The sequence below is a fragment of the Pipistrellus kuhlii genome, unplaced genomic scaffold (assembly GCF_014108245.1).
Source record: "Pipistrellus kuhlii isolate mPipKuh1 unplaced genomic scaffold, mPipKuh1.p scaffold_m20_p_20, whole genome shotgun sequence".
Classification (NCBI taxonomy): domain Eukaryota; kingdom Metazoa; phylum Chordata; class Mammalia; order Chiroptera; family Vespertilionidae; genus Pipistrellus; species Pipistrellus kuhlii.
This window is the reverse complement of record NW_023425516.1, coordinates 14304770-14323359: the sequence shown is the minus strand read 5'-3', so window position 1 is coordinate 14323359 and position 18590 is coordinate 14304770. Positions and strand designations below refer to the sequence as shown.

Sequence of the window (18590 nt, the reverse complement as noted above, 5' to 3'; positions counted from 1 at the left end):
TCGAAAAGGGGTTGTTAAAAATGATTTTAAAACGTGTATTCTTGCTAGAGTTTTATTCTGTGACTCTGGCAAGGACATGCATGAGCTATAGCTAATGTTTAGCACAGGGTGAGGGGCAACTTAGTATTTCTAGAAGCAGAGGGGATGCACTGGCTGCGAGCGCTGGGAGGCAGACACATGCAGTGAGGAGAGGGAGGCTTACCAATCCTGTGCGACTGGGCTTGCTGCTCACGGAGGAGGCCACCGAGCTCAGGGAGCTGAGAGAGGACGCGGATGGGCTGCGCTTCAGGCTGGCGGGCGTGGAGGTCATCACTCGCCTAACGGCGGCGGCCTTGGCTTTGGCTGGCGTAGTGGACGGGAAGCCGATCTTGGTCACTTTGTGGACGGGAGCAAACAGGCCATATTTGGGTTGACACTGAAAATACCTTGAGAGAACAATAATAAGGACAGTAAACAAAAAATTTCATTAAGAGAAACTGTAAGGAGAAAGCGCTCTTAACTCCTAAGTCGTAACTGGTTTGCTGTCAATTCTACCGATCAGCTGGGAGAGAGGTGGATGGACAGGGGGCGTGCACAGCAGGCAGCGTTCGCATGGATGAAAGCTGCTCAATAACCTCAGCCATGTTTCAGAAAACACACTCATAAATAATAATGTGATGCAAGAGGCAGAATTGCTCATTGGTACTGAAGTAATAAAGGGAATTAATATTTCTACCATCAGATAAACATACAGAGAGGAGTTCAGCATATAGTAATCCGATTCATAAAACCTTGCCAGACGAAGGGAGAAGGAAACCCAACTAGTGTCTAACGCTGGCAGCTCTTCAAGACATCCATTTCCATGTTGTTATACTCAATGAGTGAGATCTGCTCAGGCACCTTTTCGTGCAAGATGGTGCCCAATTCCAAACAAACCTTGTGCCAGCAACAGCCCCGTCATTCTTCCCGAGAGGCTCATCTAACTCCACACCACACCACTCGCCCTTGGCAAAATCCGTCTCCCCGAGAAACCGGACGACACCAGCTTTAGTGCCACCGACCTGGAAGTAGAGAGAGTTAAAATGAGGAGATGAGCATCATACCAAGACTTCATTCATCTTCTGCAGTTCCCACCAATGACGGCGCACTGCGCACCCTTCTTTCTATCAGCAGGCTTCCTTCCCTTCTCTACTTCCTTTGGTTTATTGTTCTTTTCTTCCTAATTTCTTCTTCTTTTTTTGTTAATTCTTACCCAAGGATATTTTCCCATTGATTTTAAAGAGAGTAAAAGGGAAGGAGATAGAAACATGGATGTGAGAGAGACACATCAACTGGCTGCCTCCCACATACCCCCCAGGCATGTGCCCTTAACCAGGAATGAAATCCTTGACCCTTCAGTGCACGGGCCGATGCTCTTAACACTGAGAAACAATGGGCAGGGCTCCTTCCTAATTTCTTAAAACATATACTGTTTTTGTCTTGCTTTTTAACACTAAAGGCATTTATTTCTACTTTTTTCTGTGAATATAACTTTTTTATGAGTTTGGAATGACACATATTTTCTCCCAACTCTGTTTAATCCTTTTTTTAATAAAAGTTTAGAAACATTTTGCCCGGCTGGTGTGGCTCAGTGGTTGAGCATTAACATATGAACAACCAAGAGATCAGTTTAATTCCCGGTAAAGTCATGGGTTGCAGACAATGCCTGGGTTGCAGACCTGATCTTCAGTAGGGGGTATGCAGGAGACAGCTGCTGGATGTTTTTCTCTCATCGACATTTCTCTCTATCCCTCTCTCATCCTCTCTTAAAAAAAAAATCAGCCCTGGCCAATTTGGCTCAGTGGATAGAGCATTGGCCTGCAGACTCAAGGGTCCCTGGTTTAATTCCAATCAAGGGCATGTACCTTGGTTGTGGGCACATCCCCTGTAGGGTGTGTGCAGGAGGCAGCTGATTAATGTTTCTCTCTCATTGATGTTTCTAACTCTCTATCCCTCTCTCTTCCTCTCTGTAAAAAAAATCAATTTTATATATATATATATATATATATATATATATATATATAAATCAATACAAACATGTATTTAAAAAACTGTTTTAACAGATAGCGTAGGAGTCTACTATATGTTAGCAGCTAGCTTGCTCTTGCCAATGAGACTCCAGCACTAGATTTGGCACATCTGACCTTCTAACACTCTTAAGGCACTCGTGGAGTCTACAAGCAATCACCTCTGTAAAACTGACCTCAGTTTCTTTCCCACTCCTTCACCACAGCATCCAGAGCAGGTTGAACCAACATCATGAACTCAGCACATTAGCTAAAGATGATGCATCTCCCCAGCTAATCTGCTGAATTCTTTGGAGGTGAGTCTAAGTCACTGTCGTGACGACTGTTTTTCCAAGAGGCATCTAACAGGCTTGTGGGCAATAAAATCTCCAAGCAAACCATGGGCTTCATTCAAATCTGAAGCTTTATAAAAATCACCACAAAACAGACTGGTAACACTTCTCTAGATGCAATAGTATCATATACACTTACCCTGGGGGGGAAATGCCATGCCAATGTTTGTTTACTTACTAGAATTGGCAGTTTTCTTATACTTTTTCCCCCACCAAACCTAAAATTCCTTTTTTTATATGTGTGTGGTGTTTTTTTTTAATTATTATTATTATTATTGATTTCAGAGAGAAGGGAGAGAGAGAGAAATATCACTGATGAGATAATCATTGACCAGCTGTCTCATGCACACCCCTTACTGGGGATCAAATCCATAACCCAGGCGTGTGCCTTGACCAGGAAGCAAACACCCTTCTCATAAAATTTTGTGAGAAGATCAGGGATCAATTCTGCAAGGCTAATGAGTGGGTCTGCAAACAGGAAATAGGAAACAGTGAATTCTTTTTGAACTCTCCAATCTATTCATTATCAAGTCCCAAACAAGCCATTTAATCTCACTGGCCTGGGTTGATAAAGCTATTAAAAAAAAGTCCAGTGAGTGGTTATGTAGATCTCTCTCTCCTCCTTGTTCTCCCGAGAGCAGGACCGGCTTCTCTCAGCCTTTAACAGAGTCTGACCGTCCATCCCTAGAGGCGGTAGTTCCGGATCCAATGAGTGGTAATAGGGCTTGTTTCACAGGAATTTTGTGAACAAGAGTTTGTAAGGTGGCATCTTGATGACATCTTTTTGAGCCTCCCATCTATAACATCTGATGTTAAGTAAGCCTCCTTAAAAAAGTAATGTGACAAGAGCCGATGATGTATAGCAGATATTCTCTTAAGAACTCTATTTGACTAGTACTTGAATTATTTTTTTTTTTTTACTTTAGTTGGTGGAGAAATAAGAGCTTCTTATGCATCATTAAAGCAAGAAAAAATGTTTTTAAAACTTATAAAGACATCTAAGTCCACTTCTGAGCCTATTTTGTCAAATAAAATTACCTTATCTATACTAATAAAAGGGAATATGCTAATTAGAGCAGATGTTTTCTGGATGATCTTCCAGACAAAGCCGCAACAGCTGCGAAGGGCCCACGCTCAGGCCAGTAGTGGCAACAGCAGCAGAGTAATGGGGGCAGCACTTTCCCCTGATCTGCCAGGTCGCCTCCCTCAGAGGGAGGCCAGACTGCAGCTTAGGCCGGGGCAAAGGCAGTTAGGGGTCGATCAGACTGGCAGGGAAGCAAGTTAGGGTCAATCAGGCCGGCAGGGGGGCAAGTTAGGGGCCATCAGGCTGGCAGGCAGAGACAGTTAGCCTAAACCGGCAGTCAGATATCCCTGAGGGGTCCCAGATTGGAGTGTGTGCAGGCCAGGCTGAGGGACCCCCCCCCTTCCTAGGCACAAATTTCATGCATTGGGCCTCTAGTTATTTATAAGTTATAAACTCATTCTTTTGGCTAAATTGGGAGATAAACTAGAATTAATTACTGCAAACTTATATTCACAACTCTTTTCAAACTACATGGCAAGGTTCTAATTTGCAGCATGTTTACACATAAACTGAACCACTAGAAAAGCTGATTCATTTCTCTCTTAGTGAGTGGTCATTCCTCCAGAACAGACACTGAGCCTGTATTTCTAACCACTCATCAGTGACTACATCTTAGTTCAACACGACCACTTTGGAAGGTTCTGGACTCACCAGTACTCTGTCTCCAATTTTGAGTTCTCTCTCTCCTTTCTTGACCGAGCCAGCCTCGGAAAGGTTGGAGATGGATTCACTGGCAGTTCTTGTGAGGTTGCTGATCGGAGGTGTAGCAGAAGGTTCCTTTGCTGTTGGCTGGGACGACTTCTGAGGAATATGTGAGGGGGTGGCTGGGGAGGAGGCTGTCATGCTGGCTGCAGAAGTGGACAGAGGCGAGGTTGTTCTGGAAGCCTGAGTCGTCTGCAGGCCACTGGCTTCATCTTCAGCCTGCACCGTCCTCGTCAACTTGGAAGGCCGGGTGAATATGCCCTTTAAAGGTTCGCACTGGAAATACCGGACTCCTGCCACGGAACCATCATTCTTGCCTATGGGTTCATCTAGAACAATTCCGGCCCACTGGCCTGGTGCGAACTGAGTTTCACCCAGAAACTGTATAAATCCAGGCTTATTTCCATTCACCCAAACTCGCTCCCCAACTCGGAAGTCGTCCACAAATTCCTCTTGTGCCTCAGGGGAAGAGGCGCCTGATGCTTTTTCACTGGATGTTGCTTTCTCTACTGGAGCTGCAACTGAAAACACATGAAAGGATCAGAAGAGATTCGGTTCCACACTCAAGCAGACCTAAAGGGAAATACACTAGCGAAAGTCAAAGTGCCCTGTTTTTCTTCCTTTCCTTTTTTTTTTTTTTTTTTTTAGCAAGGAGGCAATAATTACTGGCTCCATCACTACCATGTTCAATGCTGTTGAAACTCAGTGAGCTGATGAGATTTAATCCTTACTTGCAATTAAGATCGGATGATGTTAAAACCAGAAAGAAGAAGAAAAAATGTAATCCTTGCCCAGCCGGTGTGGCATGATAGTTGAGCGTCGACCTATGAGAAGGAGGCCATGGTTTGATTTCCGGTCAAGGCGCGTGCCTGGGTTTTGGGCTTGATCCCCAGTAGGGCGAGTGCAAGAGGCAGCTGATCAATAGTTCTCTCTCATCATTGATGTCTTCTCTCTCCCCCTCTTCCTTCCTCTCTGAAGTCAATTTAAAAAAATATTTTTTTTAGCCGGGACCGGTTTGGCTCAGTGGATAGAGTGTCGGCCTGCGGACTGAAAGGTCCCGGGTTCGATTCCAGTCAAGGGCATATACCTTGGTTGCGGGCACATCCCCAGTGTGGGGTGTGCAAGAGGCAGCTGGTCGATGTTTCTCTCTCATCGACGTTTCTAACTCTCTGTCCCTCTCAATTCCTCTCTGTGTAAAATCAATAAAATATTTTTTTAAAAAATTTTTAATATATATTTTTATTTATTTCAGAGAGGAAGGGAGAGGGAGACAGAAATAGAAACATCAATGATGACAGGGAATCATTGATTGGCTGCCTCTTGCACGTCTACCACTGGGGATCCAGCCCGCAACCTGGGCATGTTTCCTTGACTGGAACCAAACCCGGGACCCGTCAGTCTGCAGGCCGACGCTCTATCCATTGAGCAAAACCATCTAGGGCAAAAAAAAATTTTTAAGTAGTCCTTTTCCAAAGTTCATAATGCAGGTCTGATTTCATTCTTTCCTCCACCCCAACCCTGAACGTCATGAACAAATACCCACTCAGATCCACTAAGATGGGCTTCCTTCCCACATTTGAGTAGTCAACAAACAGCTGACAAGACTCGGACCATTTGACTAGAGACTGGCATTCGCTTGGGTGAAGGAAGGGTTTGTGTTTGGTCTCTATCATCATTACTCCAAGACAACCAAAGAGACCCATTCCCTTGCTGGCGGAGATGGCGGTCACAGTGAGGCAAGAGAGACAGCATCTGACCCCATTAAGGCAAGACGACCTTGTGCAATCTCTACTCTGTGGTAAAGACAGAAGTTACATTTTGCCAGAAATGTGTTTACACTGGAAATGCATTCATACACTCACCCAGCAAGCATTTAATCAATATTTGGTGTGAACATTCTTCATCATTCTACCATTTCCTAGGCACATTGTGATCTTAAGATGTCACACAATCCCTCTGAGCTCAATTTCTTCATTAGTAAGGGGGAAGTAATATCTATCTTGAGGGGTTTTTTTTAATATCTTGAGGGTTAAATGAGAAAATGTATTTAGTCATGCTGTACATGTTTTCTGAGCTCCTGCCACCCTGGGACAAGTCCTAGGCAAGGTTCTTCACGGGGGGACAGAGCAAGACAACACAATCCATGCCTCACAGGGCTCAGTCTGGAGATGAGGGGACAGGCAGTAAATAAAGGACACAACAGCTTGTTTCAGGTAATAGGGGCTGTGGAGGAGACAGCAACCTGGGGCAGAGCAGTCAGGAAAGGCCTCCTGGAGAAGGTGACATCTGGCCCAAGACTTGATGAATAGGAGTCAATTGTGCAAAGACTGGGGACGAGAGGGGCCTGGCCGGCCTAGAGCAGATGTCAAACACCTCTTTACAATATACTAAGGGAGTCCACAGAGTTTCGATTTGTAAGGATCAAACACTCAAGGAACTTAATTTGACCACTCTTTTATCACCTGACACTAAATCAAGTAAAGATAACCTACAACACGGGAAACTCTTCACTGATCCAGACTCTTAGCCATAAGATGCTATTCTGTTCATCAAAACATTTTCAAATATTTTTTTAAGGATGTGAAGCTTTATAAGATTGTCTTTTTAAAATCTTCACACCAAAGCCTTTCTGTGGGGCTATAATTTGTTTGCTCTGGAGGAAAACATAAGGCATTACCAGCAGTGCGTGTCTTCAAGGCTGTGCTGCCAGGCTTAAGGATCTTGGTGGGGACCTTGAGCCCGCTTGGTTTGAGCACACTCATTGTCCCCAGTACAGCAGAGCTGCGTGTCCCGTGCCTGCTGCACTACCTTTCCCCGACCATGGAAACAGCTGCGGGTACTCCTAGAGGGAGGTCGGTCTCTGTGTTAAATCTGCAAAGAGAAAAACACAAAAAGAACTTAGAATCAATAGGAGAAAAAAAGGTAGATACAACAGTTATTATTAAAGCAGCTTTCGCAGCCTCAACTTTTTCTTATCTATGATAATAAACCATCGCTTCACTGAACCTAGGAACCTAGAAAGTTCTAGATTAGGGATGTCGAACTCAATCAGAGAAGGGGCCAAAATCTAAAATCCAGCCTAAATCGCGGGCCAAATGGTTTACTGAACAGTCATAAACTGTCATTGTGATGGAAACACAGCGGAGTGCAGTGATGACAGCGCGGTGCGGGCCACATTGCAAGGCCTGGCGGGACGGATTTGGCTCGCGGACCTTGTGTTTGACACATGTGTTCTAGATACTAAAAACACAAATGCTAATGAGATGAGTTTAAAGCAATTTACTATACTGAAGGTAAGTAGCTAATGGTAGCAATATATTACACATGCAAAAGGGAAAAGAAAAAAAGGTGGTCGTTTGGCTCAGTGGATAGATTATCAGTCTGCAGACTGAAGGGCACGTACCTTGGTTGTGGGCTTCTCCTCGGCCTAAGCACTGGTCAGGGCTCATGCAGGAGGCAACCAATCGATGTGTTTCTCTCACATCGATATTTCTCTCTATCTTATCCTCTTGTTTCCACTATCTCTAAAAAAAATCAAAAAAATATCCTCAAGTGAGGATTTAAAAAAAAAAAAAGGTATTCCCGCCCCACTAACAAACTGAACATAATTTAATATTTGATACCTATGCTCACTGAATCAAGAGTTTTGGACCTAAAATAAGACAAATATCCTTCTTCCCTATCCTTCTAAACATGTAAGGACCATAACACACAGAACATTATAATTTAGAAATAATTTTTACGTGTATTATTATTCCATAACATATAGAATATAATTTAGAAATATTTTTTACATGTATTATCCCATTTGAGCCTTATGACATTGTGGATTGACTACTATTCTAATCCTTTCTTAAATTCAGGAGCACCTCAGATTAACACATGCTATTTTTCTTTCATTTGGCTAAAAAGCAGATGTGAACTTGAGTGTGATTTTTAGTCCTTACAAGAGACCAACAATTAAAAATACAAGTACCAGCATTATTAAAACGATCTACATGTGTAAAGCACCAAGAATTCACAAAGCACACATGTAAGTCAGTTACATTATATTATAATCTTGCTTTCCAAACTATAAGATGGTAATATCTATATATAAAGGCCTAAACGACCATTCAACCGGTAACTATGATGTGCACTGACCACCAGGGGGCAGACATTCTATGCACAGGCATTGAAACATGGAACAGCTAATGAATCTCAGAGGGAAGGGCGGAAGGGAGAGGGCGGGGAAAGATTAACCAAAGCCAAAACCGGTTTGGCTCAGTGGATAGAGAGTCAGCCTGTGGACTGAAAGGTCCCAGGTTCGATTCCGGTCAAGGACATGTACCTTGGTTGCGGGCACATCCCCAGTTGGAGATGTGCAAGTTTCAGCTGATCGATGATTCTCTCTCATCAATGTTTCTGACTCTCTATCACTCTCTCTCTCTGTGTAAAAAAATCAATAAAATATAAAATAAAATAAAAAAAAAGATTAACCAAAGATCTTCTATGCATACTAGAGGTCTAATGTACGGAGGTCCATTGGCATGGCCTGGGGGAACTGGGCTGAAACCAGCAGTCCGACATCCCTTGAGGGGTCCTGGATTGCAAGAGGGCACAGGCCAGGCCGAGGGACCCACGTGCACAAATTCATACACGGGGCCTCTAGTCTATATATATAAAAACCTAAGCAACCATCCAACTGACCGTTTGCCTGGTAACTATGACACCCAATGACCACCAGGGGTCAGATGCTCCGACCAGTAGAGGAGGGAATCCAATTCCTTGCAGAATCGGCAGTGGGTTAGGCTGTTGCTGGGGCACTGTTGGCCCCAAATCTGCTTCACCCGTACCCTGGACCCAGAGACCAGTTTCGGTCTGATCCCCACAGGCGAGGCCAAGGGATTCCACTGGTGCACAAATCTGTGCACCAGACCTCTAGTATAATACACACACAACCCCAGAATCCTGTATTTACACCTCTGATGCCACAGTTCTAAAATTTCTTTCAGGCTAAGAACCACTTATAAAAAAAAATGCTTATCTCTAGAACTTGACTCACTTTTAAACAGTCAAAAACAGCTACTATTTTGCTTGCTATTCTCAAAAGGGAGAAGCAGGAAGAGCAATCTCCTTCCAAGCACTGACTACAGGTGAGGGAAAGGGATTCAGGACATAGGTGGCTTAGCTGCACAGCCCCTCTGGCTGTCTTCCTTCTCATGAAAAGGTTTCCAGTTCCATCTAAAAACAGGGAAGCTTTGTTGCTAAACATCAACACTAGGCGAACGATATTGTTTTTTTCTGTGTAATGTACAAGTTTATTTTAAGATACAAAAAAAAAGCCAGGCCTGAAATAAGCAAAAATCTTGAACTAGATATAATATCTGAGATATAACTCTGAGATCGGATCTAAATAACAAATTTAAAAGGGCAAGATAATTTATTTCAGGGAACCAAATAACCTCAGAAGACCTATCCTCTTTTGTAGTTCAAAAAAATAAATAAATAAATATACTTTTTATATGTCTTGAGAATGTACTTTACTCAAACTTAAGATTCCAGAGAGCAGGACTGTTCTCCTCCCATGCTCCCCCACCCCCACCCAAAAAAAAGTGTCCTGCCCTCTAGGAAGTCAAAGTTTGGTACACATGTGTCTAGCATGTTAGAGGTTAGAAAACACTAGCATCTGGCTGAAACCAGTTTGGCTCAGTGGATAGAGCATCGGCCTGAGGATTGAAAGGTCCCAGGTTCTATCCCTGTCAAGGGCATGTACCTTGGTTGCAGGTACATCCCCGATAGGAGGTATACAGGAGGCAGCTGATTGATGTTTCTCTCACATCGATGTTTCTAACTCTCTATCCCTCTCTCTTCCTCTCTGTAAAAAAGCAATGAAATATATTTTTTTAAAAGAAAATACTAATATCTGGGGAGATTTCAAGTGATCAGAACAATGCTAGAACATAGTAAACACCACGAATGTTAGCTATTATTGTTTCCAAGAATCCAAGCATCCCGCTTCCTTCTCAGATACAGCCTCTCTCACTACACATTTGAACAGGAAAGCACATAAAGTCTGTCTTCTGTTCTAAACAAATTTTCAGAGGTTGGGGATATAGTTCAAGACCACAGCCTTCTCAAGACATGATACATATGCTTACTGCACTTACTCCTTTTAATAAGCAACCACTTCAAATATGCCTCATAAAGGTAAGAATACTAATAATATCCAAATAAGGAATAAATTCACTTGTAGTGAAAGAAAACAAAACAAAAACACAATGGGTTAGTTACCATGACCCTGAAGGAGGGGGAGGGGAAAATCCCATGATTTGAGGAATGAATCCCAAGTTTGGAGGTAAAGCTGGGGCGACCTAGCACTTGATGCAAGGCACACAGAGAGGTTCCCGTTCCAGCTGACCCAGGAGACAAACGGTGTCCGTTCAAGATGCCTCTGGGATCAGCCCCTTTGCACCAGTCACTACCGTTCACACACCATCAATAAGCCATTTTATTGTGGCTTAAAAAATCATTAATTTTTTTTCCTGCTTATGAAATTTCCATGAAAGAGATCTTGCAAAGGGAATAGAAATTCAAAAGTTAAAGTTTCAGCTCCATTCTTCCTGTAAAAGAATAAATGCTAAAAGCACAGAATTGTTTTTGATAATGAAAACTGATCTAAAGCAGTCACATATTGTCCTTGTAACTAGGCGTTACTATTAAAGCAGCAATTTCGTTTCTACAGCCTCTGTGGACAGGATGGTTCATTTCGAAAGAGCTTTGTTTCAGATGCATTGGAAAGGGAACACACCTAGTGAATCCATAAAGGGCTTCTCGTCTCAAAGAGAGTAAATATTTTAAGACTATAGGTCTTATAGGTTTAAGAAAATTGGGACATGTGACTGTTACAGAGGGGGGCGGGATAGGAACACAGAGGACGATGCTCAAAAAGTGGAATGCTGCCGAAACAGGTTTGGCTCAGTGGATAGAGCGTCAGCCTGCGGACTGAAAGGTCCCGGGTTCGATTCCGGTCAAGGACATGTACCTTGGTTGCAGGCACGTCCCCAGTAGGGGGTGTACAAGAGGCAGCTGATCGATGTTTCTCTCTCATCAATGTTTCTAACTTTCTATTCCTCTCTCTTCTTCTCTGTGAAAAATCAATAAAATATATATATATTTTTTTAAAGTGGGAAGTTGAGTCTAATATTGACATGCTATATGCGGGAGAAAAAGATGTAATAAAACAAAAAAAATTGGGGGTGGGGGCACATAATCTCCCAACTTAAACTCAGAGAATCAATTTGGAAGTATCCAAGCACCCCGGGGTCCAATATCTACTTAAATAAAGGGTGGGAGTAGATAATTGATCAAGTGCTTGTACAATCCTTAAGAAAATTATATGTATTAACCCTCAGAGACTAGGTTTCTGGGTATTTGTATAAACCAACACCTTTTCTTCCAACTCTAACCAAAACTGGTACAAAGAGCAAAGCAATATATATTAAAAGCAAAAGGGTGTAACTCTCAATTGTGATGCTTGTGAATTTAGGTATCTGAGTCACAAATAATTGGTACCACTGATAGTCACGTCTCATCATTTCACATGTTTACTTGCCTGGTGCTATAGATGTGTTTGCACTGAACAAAAAATGTTATGTTTATTTGATAGCAAGTTTCATAGCAAATAGAGCCATGGTCATTGGCAATAGCAATGCCATTGCCACAGCAAATGGTTAACCACATACTCATTCACACAGTAAAATACCTCAGCACTACTGGTGAGTTTTCTGTTTTTAAATGTCCTCTCAGAGGATGTTTTAAAACAGTGATTTTCATTATACAATCTTTTTCAGTAAACTATGGAGGGGCTATCATCAATGTCTTTGCTTTTTATCTATAGGAAGTCACAGAAAAGTCAACACAAGTCTGGCATATGGGACAAAGCGGTACCTCATGGTGTCTGGAGAATCGGGCCAGGCCTCAGCTCATATCCTGCCAGAAGCTGGGCAAACATTTTGAGCAACCCTGGCTGTGAGGTCATGATGCTGACCTCATAAACAGGAATTCTGATGCTGGTCTAGGCTGCAATCACAGCACTTTAAGGAAAAACCAGAAGGCCCTGTATCCCTGAATCTAGAGCTGATATCTCAAGAAATGTACTTTCTCTCCCAAAAAATGATCCTCCCATCTCAGATCAGCAGCATTTTCCTCACTGCTGGCTTGGAAAGCAATGCAGGTAAGCAGAGAAAAGCACATCCACCTAAGAACTCAGCTCGCTGCCAGTAATGTGTTTTCATATTTTTCACGTTTGCAAGTTTTCATTTGGATTCAGTTTTAAACATCTTTCCTAGCATTCTCTCCTTGAAAATTAAGCTATATTTAAGAGGTCTGAAAACTGAGTAGGAAGTAGTCAGAACGTTAAAAGATTATCCCTGCCTTGCCATTCTAATATACCACAAATTTTACCAGCCTCAATGTTTACTGTTTGCTAAGGGTGAGGATTATGATGTGTAAGCAAGAAGTTCAATTCAAAAATGCCAAAAGTGAAAACCTCACCATGGATCTGCAATAGTCCATCTTTGCTGAGAAAAGGCAAAATCGCCAGATGTTGTTATTGTTGTTTTCCCCTCCTCCCTAGTTGTGGCGTTTGCAAGCCAGCATAAAATAAGAATTAGTGAAATTTGCCGAAACCGATTTGGCTCACTACTAGAGTGTCAGTCTTCGGACTGAAAAGTCCCAGGTTCGATTCCGGTCAAGGGCATGTACCTTGGTTGTGGGCATATCCCCAGTAGAGGGTGTGCAAGAGGCAGCTCATCGATGATTCTCTCATCGATGTTTCTGACTCTTTATCCCTCTCTTCCTCTCTGTAAAAAAAAATCAATAAAATATAAAATAAAATAAAAATGCCTGACTGGTTTGGCTCAGTGGATAGAACATCAGCCTGCGGACTGAAAGGGTCCCCGGTTGGATTCCGATCAAGGGCATGTAGTAGGTTGTGGGCACATCCCCAGTGGGGAATGTGCAGAAGGCAGCTAATGTTTCTCATCGATGTTTCTAACTCTCTATCCCTCTCCCTTCCTCTCCGTAAAAAGTCAACTATATATATGTGTGTGTGTGTGTGTATGTGTGTGCATATATTTATACATATATATGTATATATATATATTTTTTATTTTTTTATTTTATTTTTTAATTTCTATTTTAAAATAATTTTATTTTTAAAGATGGTTTCTGACTATATTATAGATCCACTTACATAAGAATTTACTTATTTCTCAATAACAAAATATTTTAAAAGCATACAATTATAATTATTTTAAACTCCTTTTCACTCCCAAAAGATATTCCAATAAACTCTAAAGTGACTGTACAGTGTATTGAGCTGAGCTTAGTAGGCACTTGGAATGCTGTGACTTATAGCCAATATATATATATATTTTTTTAATATATATATATTTTTTTTTTTAAAGATAAGAAAAACTTTGCTCGGAGTTTTGCAATCATCTCGGCTAAGTGCTCAAAGAAACTATTGGGATAAGCACCTGAGCTAGAAATGCTTCACAGCAAAAAAAAAGCATAATTACACGAATAATAAGTAAAAGTACCACAGCCAATTAAATTTGCATAAGAAGACTAGTGATGAGTGATCACTATTCAAGTTAGGTGATGGCACTATTCCCTCCCCTTTTGTCTATGTTAACATCTTTCACACAAAACTTTTATTGTAAAAGGTAATTAGGTAAAATCCAAACCATGCTGCCTTCTGAACCTCTCATAACCTAAAAAACACTTAAGCAATTTACAGAAATAAGAGGTTCCTCAAAACAAGCAGTTCCCCAAAACAAGCATCATGTAAATTATGGTTAAAAAAATAGTTTTCCCCATAATTATTAAGGTTTTGTTTTTTGTTTACTCTAACCATTTTAAAATGTGTGGCTTAAAAAACACACAAATGTAAAAAGAGAGCAAGTTAGACTAGGAAATGAACACAAGGATTCTATACCAGCCGGATGACCTCCAACAAATGCACAACCCCTTCCCGAACCTCCATATTCTCATCTACAACCTGAGGATATCGATCAGATAAGATCCATTTCTAACTCCATCCTTTTGTGGTTCCACTGTTTTGGATTTCAAATCAAAACTCAAGTGGAAGAGCAAGGATACAAAAGTGAAAGGGAGGCGATAGATGCGGCAGCCGGTAAGCGGAATCCCCTGCCATCCATGCAGAACGAACCGAATCTGATAAGATCAGCTTCCACATCGCCTGGCACTCTCCACTGCAGGATCCGAGGCAAATCACATCCCACACTTCCTCAGTCCCCTCAGAGTCCGCTGTCCCATCAGCACAACAAACACTCCTTTATTGACCACATCCGGAAATTCTGCCGGGAGGCACGGGAGCGGGAGAATCGGCAATGCACTTATCCCGCCAGGAAGGAGCTTCACGCTGGGCCTCCAGGAACAGGCTGCGCTACAGGGGAGGGACCCCGAGGAACTCCAGCAGCAGGCAGGCTGAGAGACTTACCTGTAAACAACCGCACTCTGAGGCTCTGAACCCCCTTTTAATGTAACGTGCTATATGTCCACGAGCTTGATAGCCGCGGGGAAAGGGAAAGAAGTTCTGAGAGTAGCGGAAGTCTAGTTTGAGAGAAAGAGGTTTCTGAAGCTGATTTTCAAGCCAAGCGAGAGAGAAATTCAAAGGCAGCGTTCTGATATCATCTTCCTGAGTTTGGGAGGCTCATTCACAGCCTGCTCCTTCCCCTGAAGTCACGGTTATGTAAGTGTCTGTTGTATGCTGTGTCACTTGCTGTCCCCCACCCCCAACACACGGAGACGCAGCAATGAAACCTGAGCACGTCTGCTTCTGCCACTGAAAACATTACGCAACATTCTGGTAGCTTTCCAAGCTGACTTGCGTTTTCACCAGAAAAAGGCAAAGTTATTCGATTTTTCCCTCCTTTCAGTTTCATTCACATGCACATTTCTGCATATACAGAGAAGACTGGAGGAAACAAACCTGAAGGGCATTTACATGCTTTCTTCAATTGATTTCTAAGTACAACACGAAAGATTTTAACTTCACAGAAGACTATCAAAACCTAATTGATAGCTGATAGGCCTGCAGGGGGACCAATTTGAACACATCTCAAATCCTAGCTGAACTGAGCTTACTGTCCAGAGATGGGAAGTGCACTATTATGCCAGTTCGGCAAATGGACTGTTTCTACACCCAAAACACATATTCTTTATTTACTTTCTCAGGAATGGACTCTAAAGGAACACAAGTAGCGGCATCTCCTCACAGGGTCTTTCCTGACTACACTTCCTCCCCTCGCCACTGTGCAGTCTTCTATTACTGAACAATGAATCATACTCACGCCCGTCCTGTTTGCATACCATGCTGTGACTAAGTCCCTCGTGGTCAGGGATGAGATTTCTCTTTGCATCCAAAGGACCTAGACAAGTATCCGGTACACACCAAGAGTTCTAAAAAGTTCTGAACTGACTCAGTATCAGAACAAGAACCTGTCAAATGACGCCCCGCTGCTATTTCAAACGAGAGCATCAAGTAACTGGAACTCACCCTCTAAGCATGTGATGAACGTGACAGCATTAGAGGGTTTCCAGACCCTGGCGTCTCCTTTTGAAAGTAGGCCAGTGCAGCTATAGGCAAACTGCTCAATTACTACCTCCAAGAGCTGTAAGTCACAAATACATCATTACCTTTCCTGACACTACTTATACTCATAGAAGAGCGTGGTCCAATGGAAATATAATGCAAGGCAAATGTGTAATTTTGAATTTGCTACTAACCATGCTTTAAAACATTAGAAACAGCTGAGGTGAATAACATTTTACTTAATCCAATATATCCAAAATATCACTTCAAAATGTAATCAATATGAAAATTATTAATTAGCTACTTCACATTCTTTCCTCATACCAGGTCACTGAAATCCCATGTGTGCTTTATACTTGGAGCACATCTCAACGTGGACTTGCCACATTTCACAGGCTGCACAGCCACACGTGGCTGGCTGGCGGCTACTGCAATGGGCAATGCAGGTCTAGAATACATGTTTAAGGCAGCATAGAAAGTAGCTCTCGGGCTGGCATTTGATGATAAACTTACCAGTCAGATACCCCAAAGCGCCCCTGGGTAGCAACCTTTGTCTTCCCTATACCATTACAACACATAAGTGAGGAAAAGAGCACAAAAACCCTTGCATATAAAGCTATGGATAATCTCACTGCTCGGAAGAGGAGAAAGGGAAAGACAGCATTTACAGTCAGAGGGCTATGTGATGGGATTCGTCTGAAGAAGCCTGCTTATACAGCACAAGGCCCAGGCAAACTGACAGCTCACCGCCAGGAATTTGAAAATACGCCCACACAAAACTCAAAGCAAAGTGCGGAGATTGAGTTACAGATGAAAATTTAATAAGTGTGTCTCGATACAAGAAAGGAACCTGAGAGAGACTGGCAGACATGAGGCCAAAAGGGCAGGCGGCAGCACTTCAAGCACGAAGAAGGGAGGGCGAGCTCAGTTCTACTGAAGCAGCGTAGCTTTTGCTGTCTTTCCAATCGCAGGAAACCAATCCATGTGATAAGAGCATGTGGAAAGACAGGATTGGGGACTGGAGGGAAAACTGCAGGAGAGAGAGGGGAAGGATATGACGTTGGTATCAGCTGTTTGTGTGTTTTTCTTTAGACTTTTTTTAAGTTATTCGTTTCTTACTAATCAGATATCACCACCACCACCACCACCCAAACCTTTGGTGAATTGCTTTGACTATAAAATGTAAGACCAGGGAAGAAAGAGCACTGTCCCAACATTTTAACATCTGGGAAACCAGTTAGTCTGAATAAAGACACAGAATACTCCATGGGGGACGGAGAGGGACAGAGTATCTGTCAAGCACATGAGTGGTTGGTCAAGGTGACAAAGCGACATGCAGCCACCTAAGGTCATCATTCATCATCGTTCTACCCTCAGAAGCTGGCCCCTGAACATAGGCAAAATGTGTGTGATGTCACCAAGCACAGTTGCAGGCGTCTTCAAACTACAGCCCACGGGCCACATGCGGCCCGCAGAGGAGTCTGATCTGGCCCGCCAGGTTTTTTGGGCAGTGAGCGCAGCCGAGGTGTTACAGTAGGAATTAGTATTTCATATAGTTCAGCCCTCCAGCTCTCTGAGGGACCGTGATCTGGCCCCCACTTTAAAAAGTTTGAGGACCCCTGGTTTAGGGCATGGGCCACAGAAGGACCATTGCTCCAAATGAGTGTTGTAACAGCGAGATAAAGTAGAGAGAAGAGCAAGATGGAGGAGGGGGAGAGTACGGGGACTGGAGCCATTTGTTTTCAGCAGCAAGTGGCTGGTTTAAAGCGGGTGGGGAACCTTTTTTCTGCCAAGGGCCATTTGAGTATTTATAACATAATTCGAAGGGCATATAAAATTATCAACTTAAAAATTAGCGTGCTGCCAAAACCGGTTTGGCTCAGTGGATAGAGCATCTGCCTGCGGACTGAAAGGTCCCAGGTTCGATTCAGATCAAGGGCATGTACCTAGATTGCAGGAGGCAGCTGATTGATGTTTCTCTTTCGTCGATGTTTCTAGCTCTCTATCCCTCTCCCTTCCTCTCTGTAAAAAAATCAATAAAATATATATTTTTAAATTAGCCTGCTATATTTGCCCAAACATATAGTTAACTCACCCCTAATGCCTTGGCAGGGCCAGGCCAAATAATTTTGAAGGCCTTATATGCCATATGGGCTAAACATTCCCTATCCCTGGTTTAGAGGGTAGCATTAAAATCTTACACATGAGCTTGGCCGGCATGGCTCTGTGGTTGCTGAGCATTGACCTATGAACCAAAAGGTTCAGGGCACATGCCCTGGTTGTGGGCTCCATCCCCAGTGGAGGGCATGCAGGAGGCAACTGATCAATGATTCTCACTCATCATTGATCTTTCTCTCTCCCTCTCCCTTCCTCTCTGAAATAAATATATATATATATATATATATATATATATATATATATATATATATATATATATATATATATATAAAAAATCTTACAAAGGGGAGGTGAGTCTACTAAGGCTGGTGATTATGATGATAGAAGGGCAAATTCCAAAAGTCTTTATCCCACCATCTCCAGCAGTGCATTCCAAGACTGGGGAATACTGAAAAGATGAGCCAGGGATAAAGGTCTGGTCCTATCAGAAATAAACAGACTAGTACACAGAAAGTGAAGGAGAGCAATTTTCCAAGTGCAGAGAGACAGAAAGAGAGTCCATCTTCCAGAGGGTTGACTGTCCTTCCAAGGGGTATGCCTAAAAGGGTGGAACAAGTATGTTCAGGAGGCCAGAGCATCTGGAAATAGTGGGAGGCTTTTGTTGTTCGCGGTGTTTTGTTTTGTTTTAAATTTCAGAGAAGGGAAAA

General features: G+C 42.7%; 1 protein-coding gene across 17 annotated transcripts in view; it reads right to left on the bottom strand.

The window, feature by feature from the left end:
• The window catches only part of CLIP1 (CAP-Gly domain containing linker protein 1), an 84963-nt gene that overhangs the window by 54273 nt on the left and 12100 nt on the right, over window positions 1-18590 (bottom strand). For 16 of the 17 annotated variants that reach the window (XR_004989975.2, XM_045585556.1, XM_036449014.2 and 13 more), the window contains exons 2-5: window positions 6841-7034; window positions 4113-4684; window positions 916-1040; window positions 203-425 (exon numbers count right to left, since the gene is read on the bottom strand). Coding sequence is in view for 16 of the 17 variants with exons in the window: in XM_045585556.1 (XP_045441512.1) it covers window positions 203-425; window positions 916-1040; window positions 4113-4684; window positions 6841-6925 (1005 nt within the window). In the remaining variant the exon portion in view is untranslated. Of the gene's footprint in view, window positions 1-202; window positions 426-915; window positions 1041-4112; window positions 4685-6840; window positions 7035-18590 lie in introns of those variants that run through there. The other variant, XM_036449018.2, reaches the window with a different exon arrangement.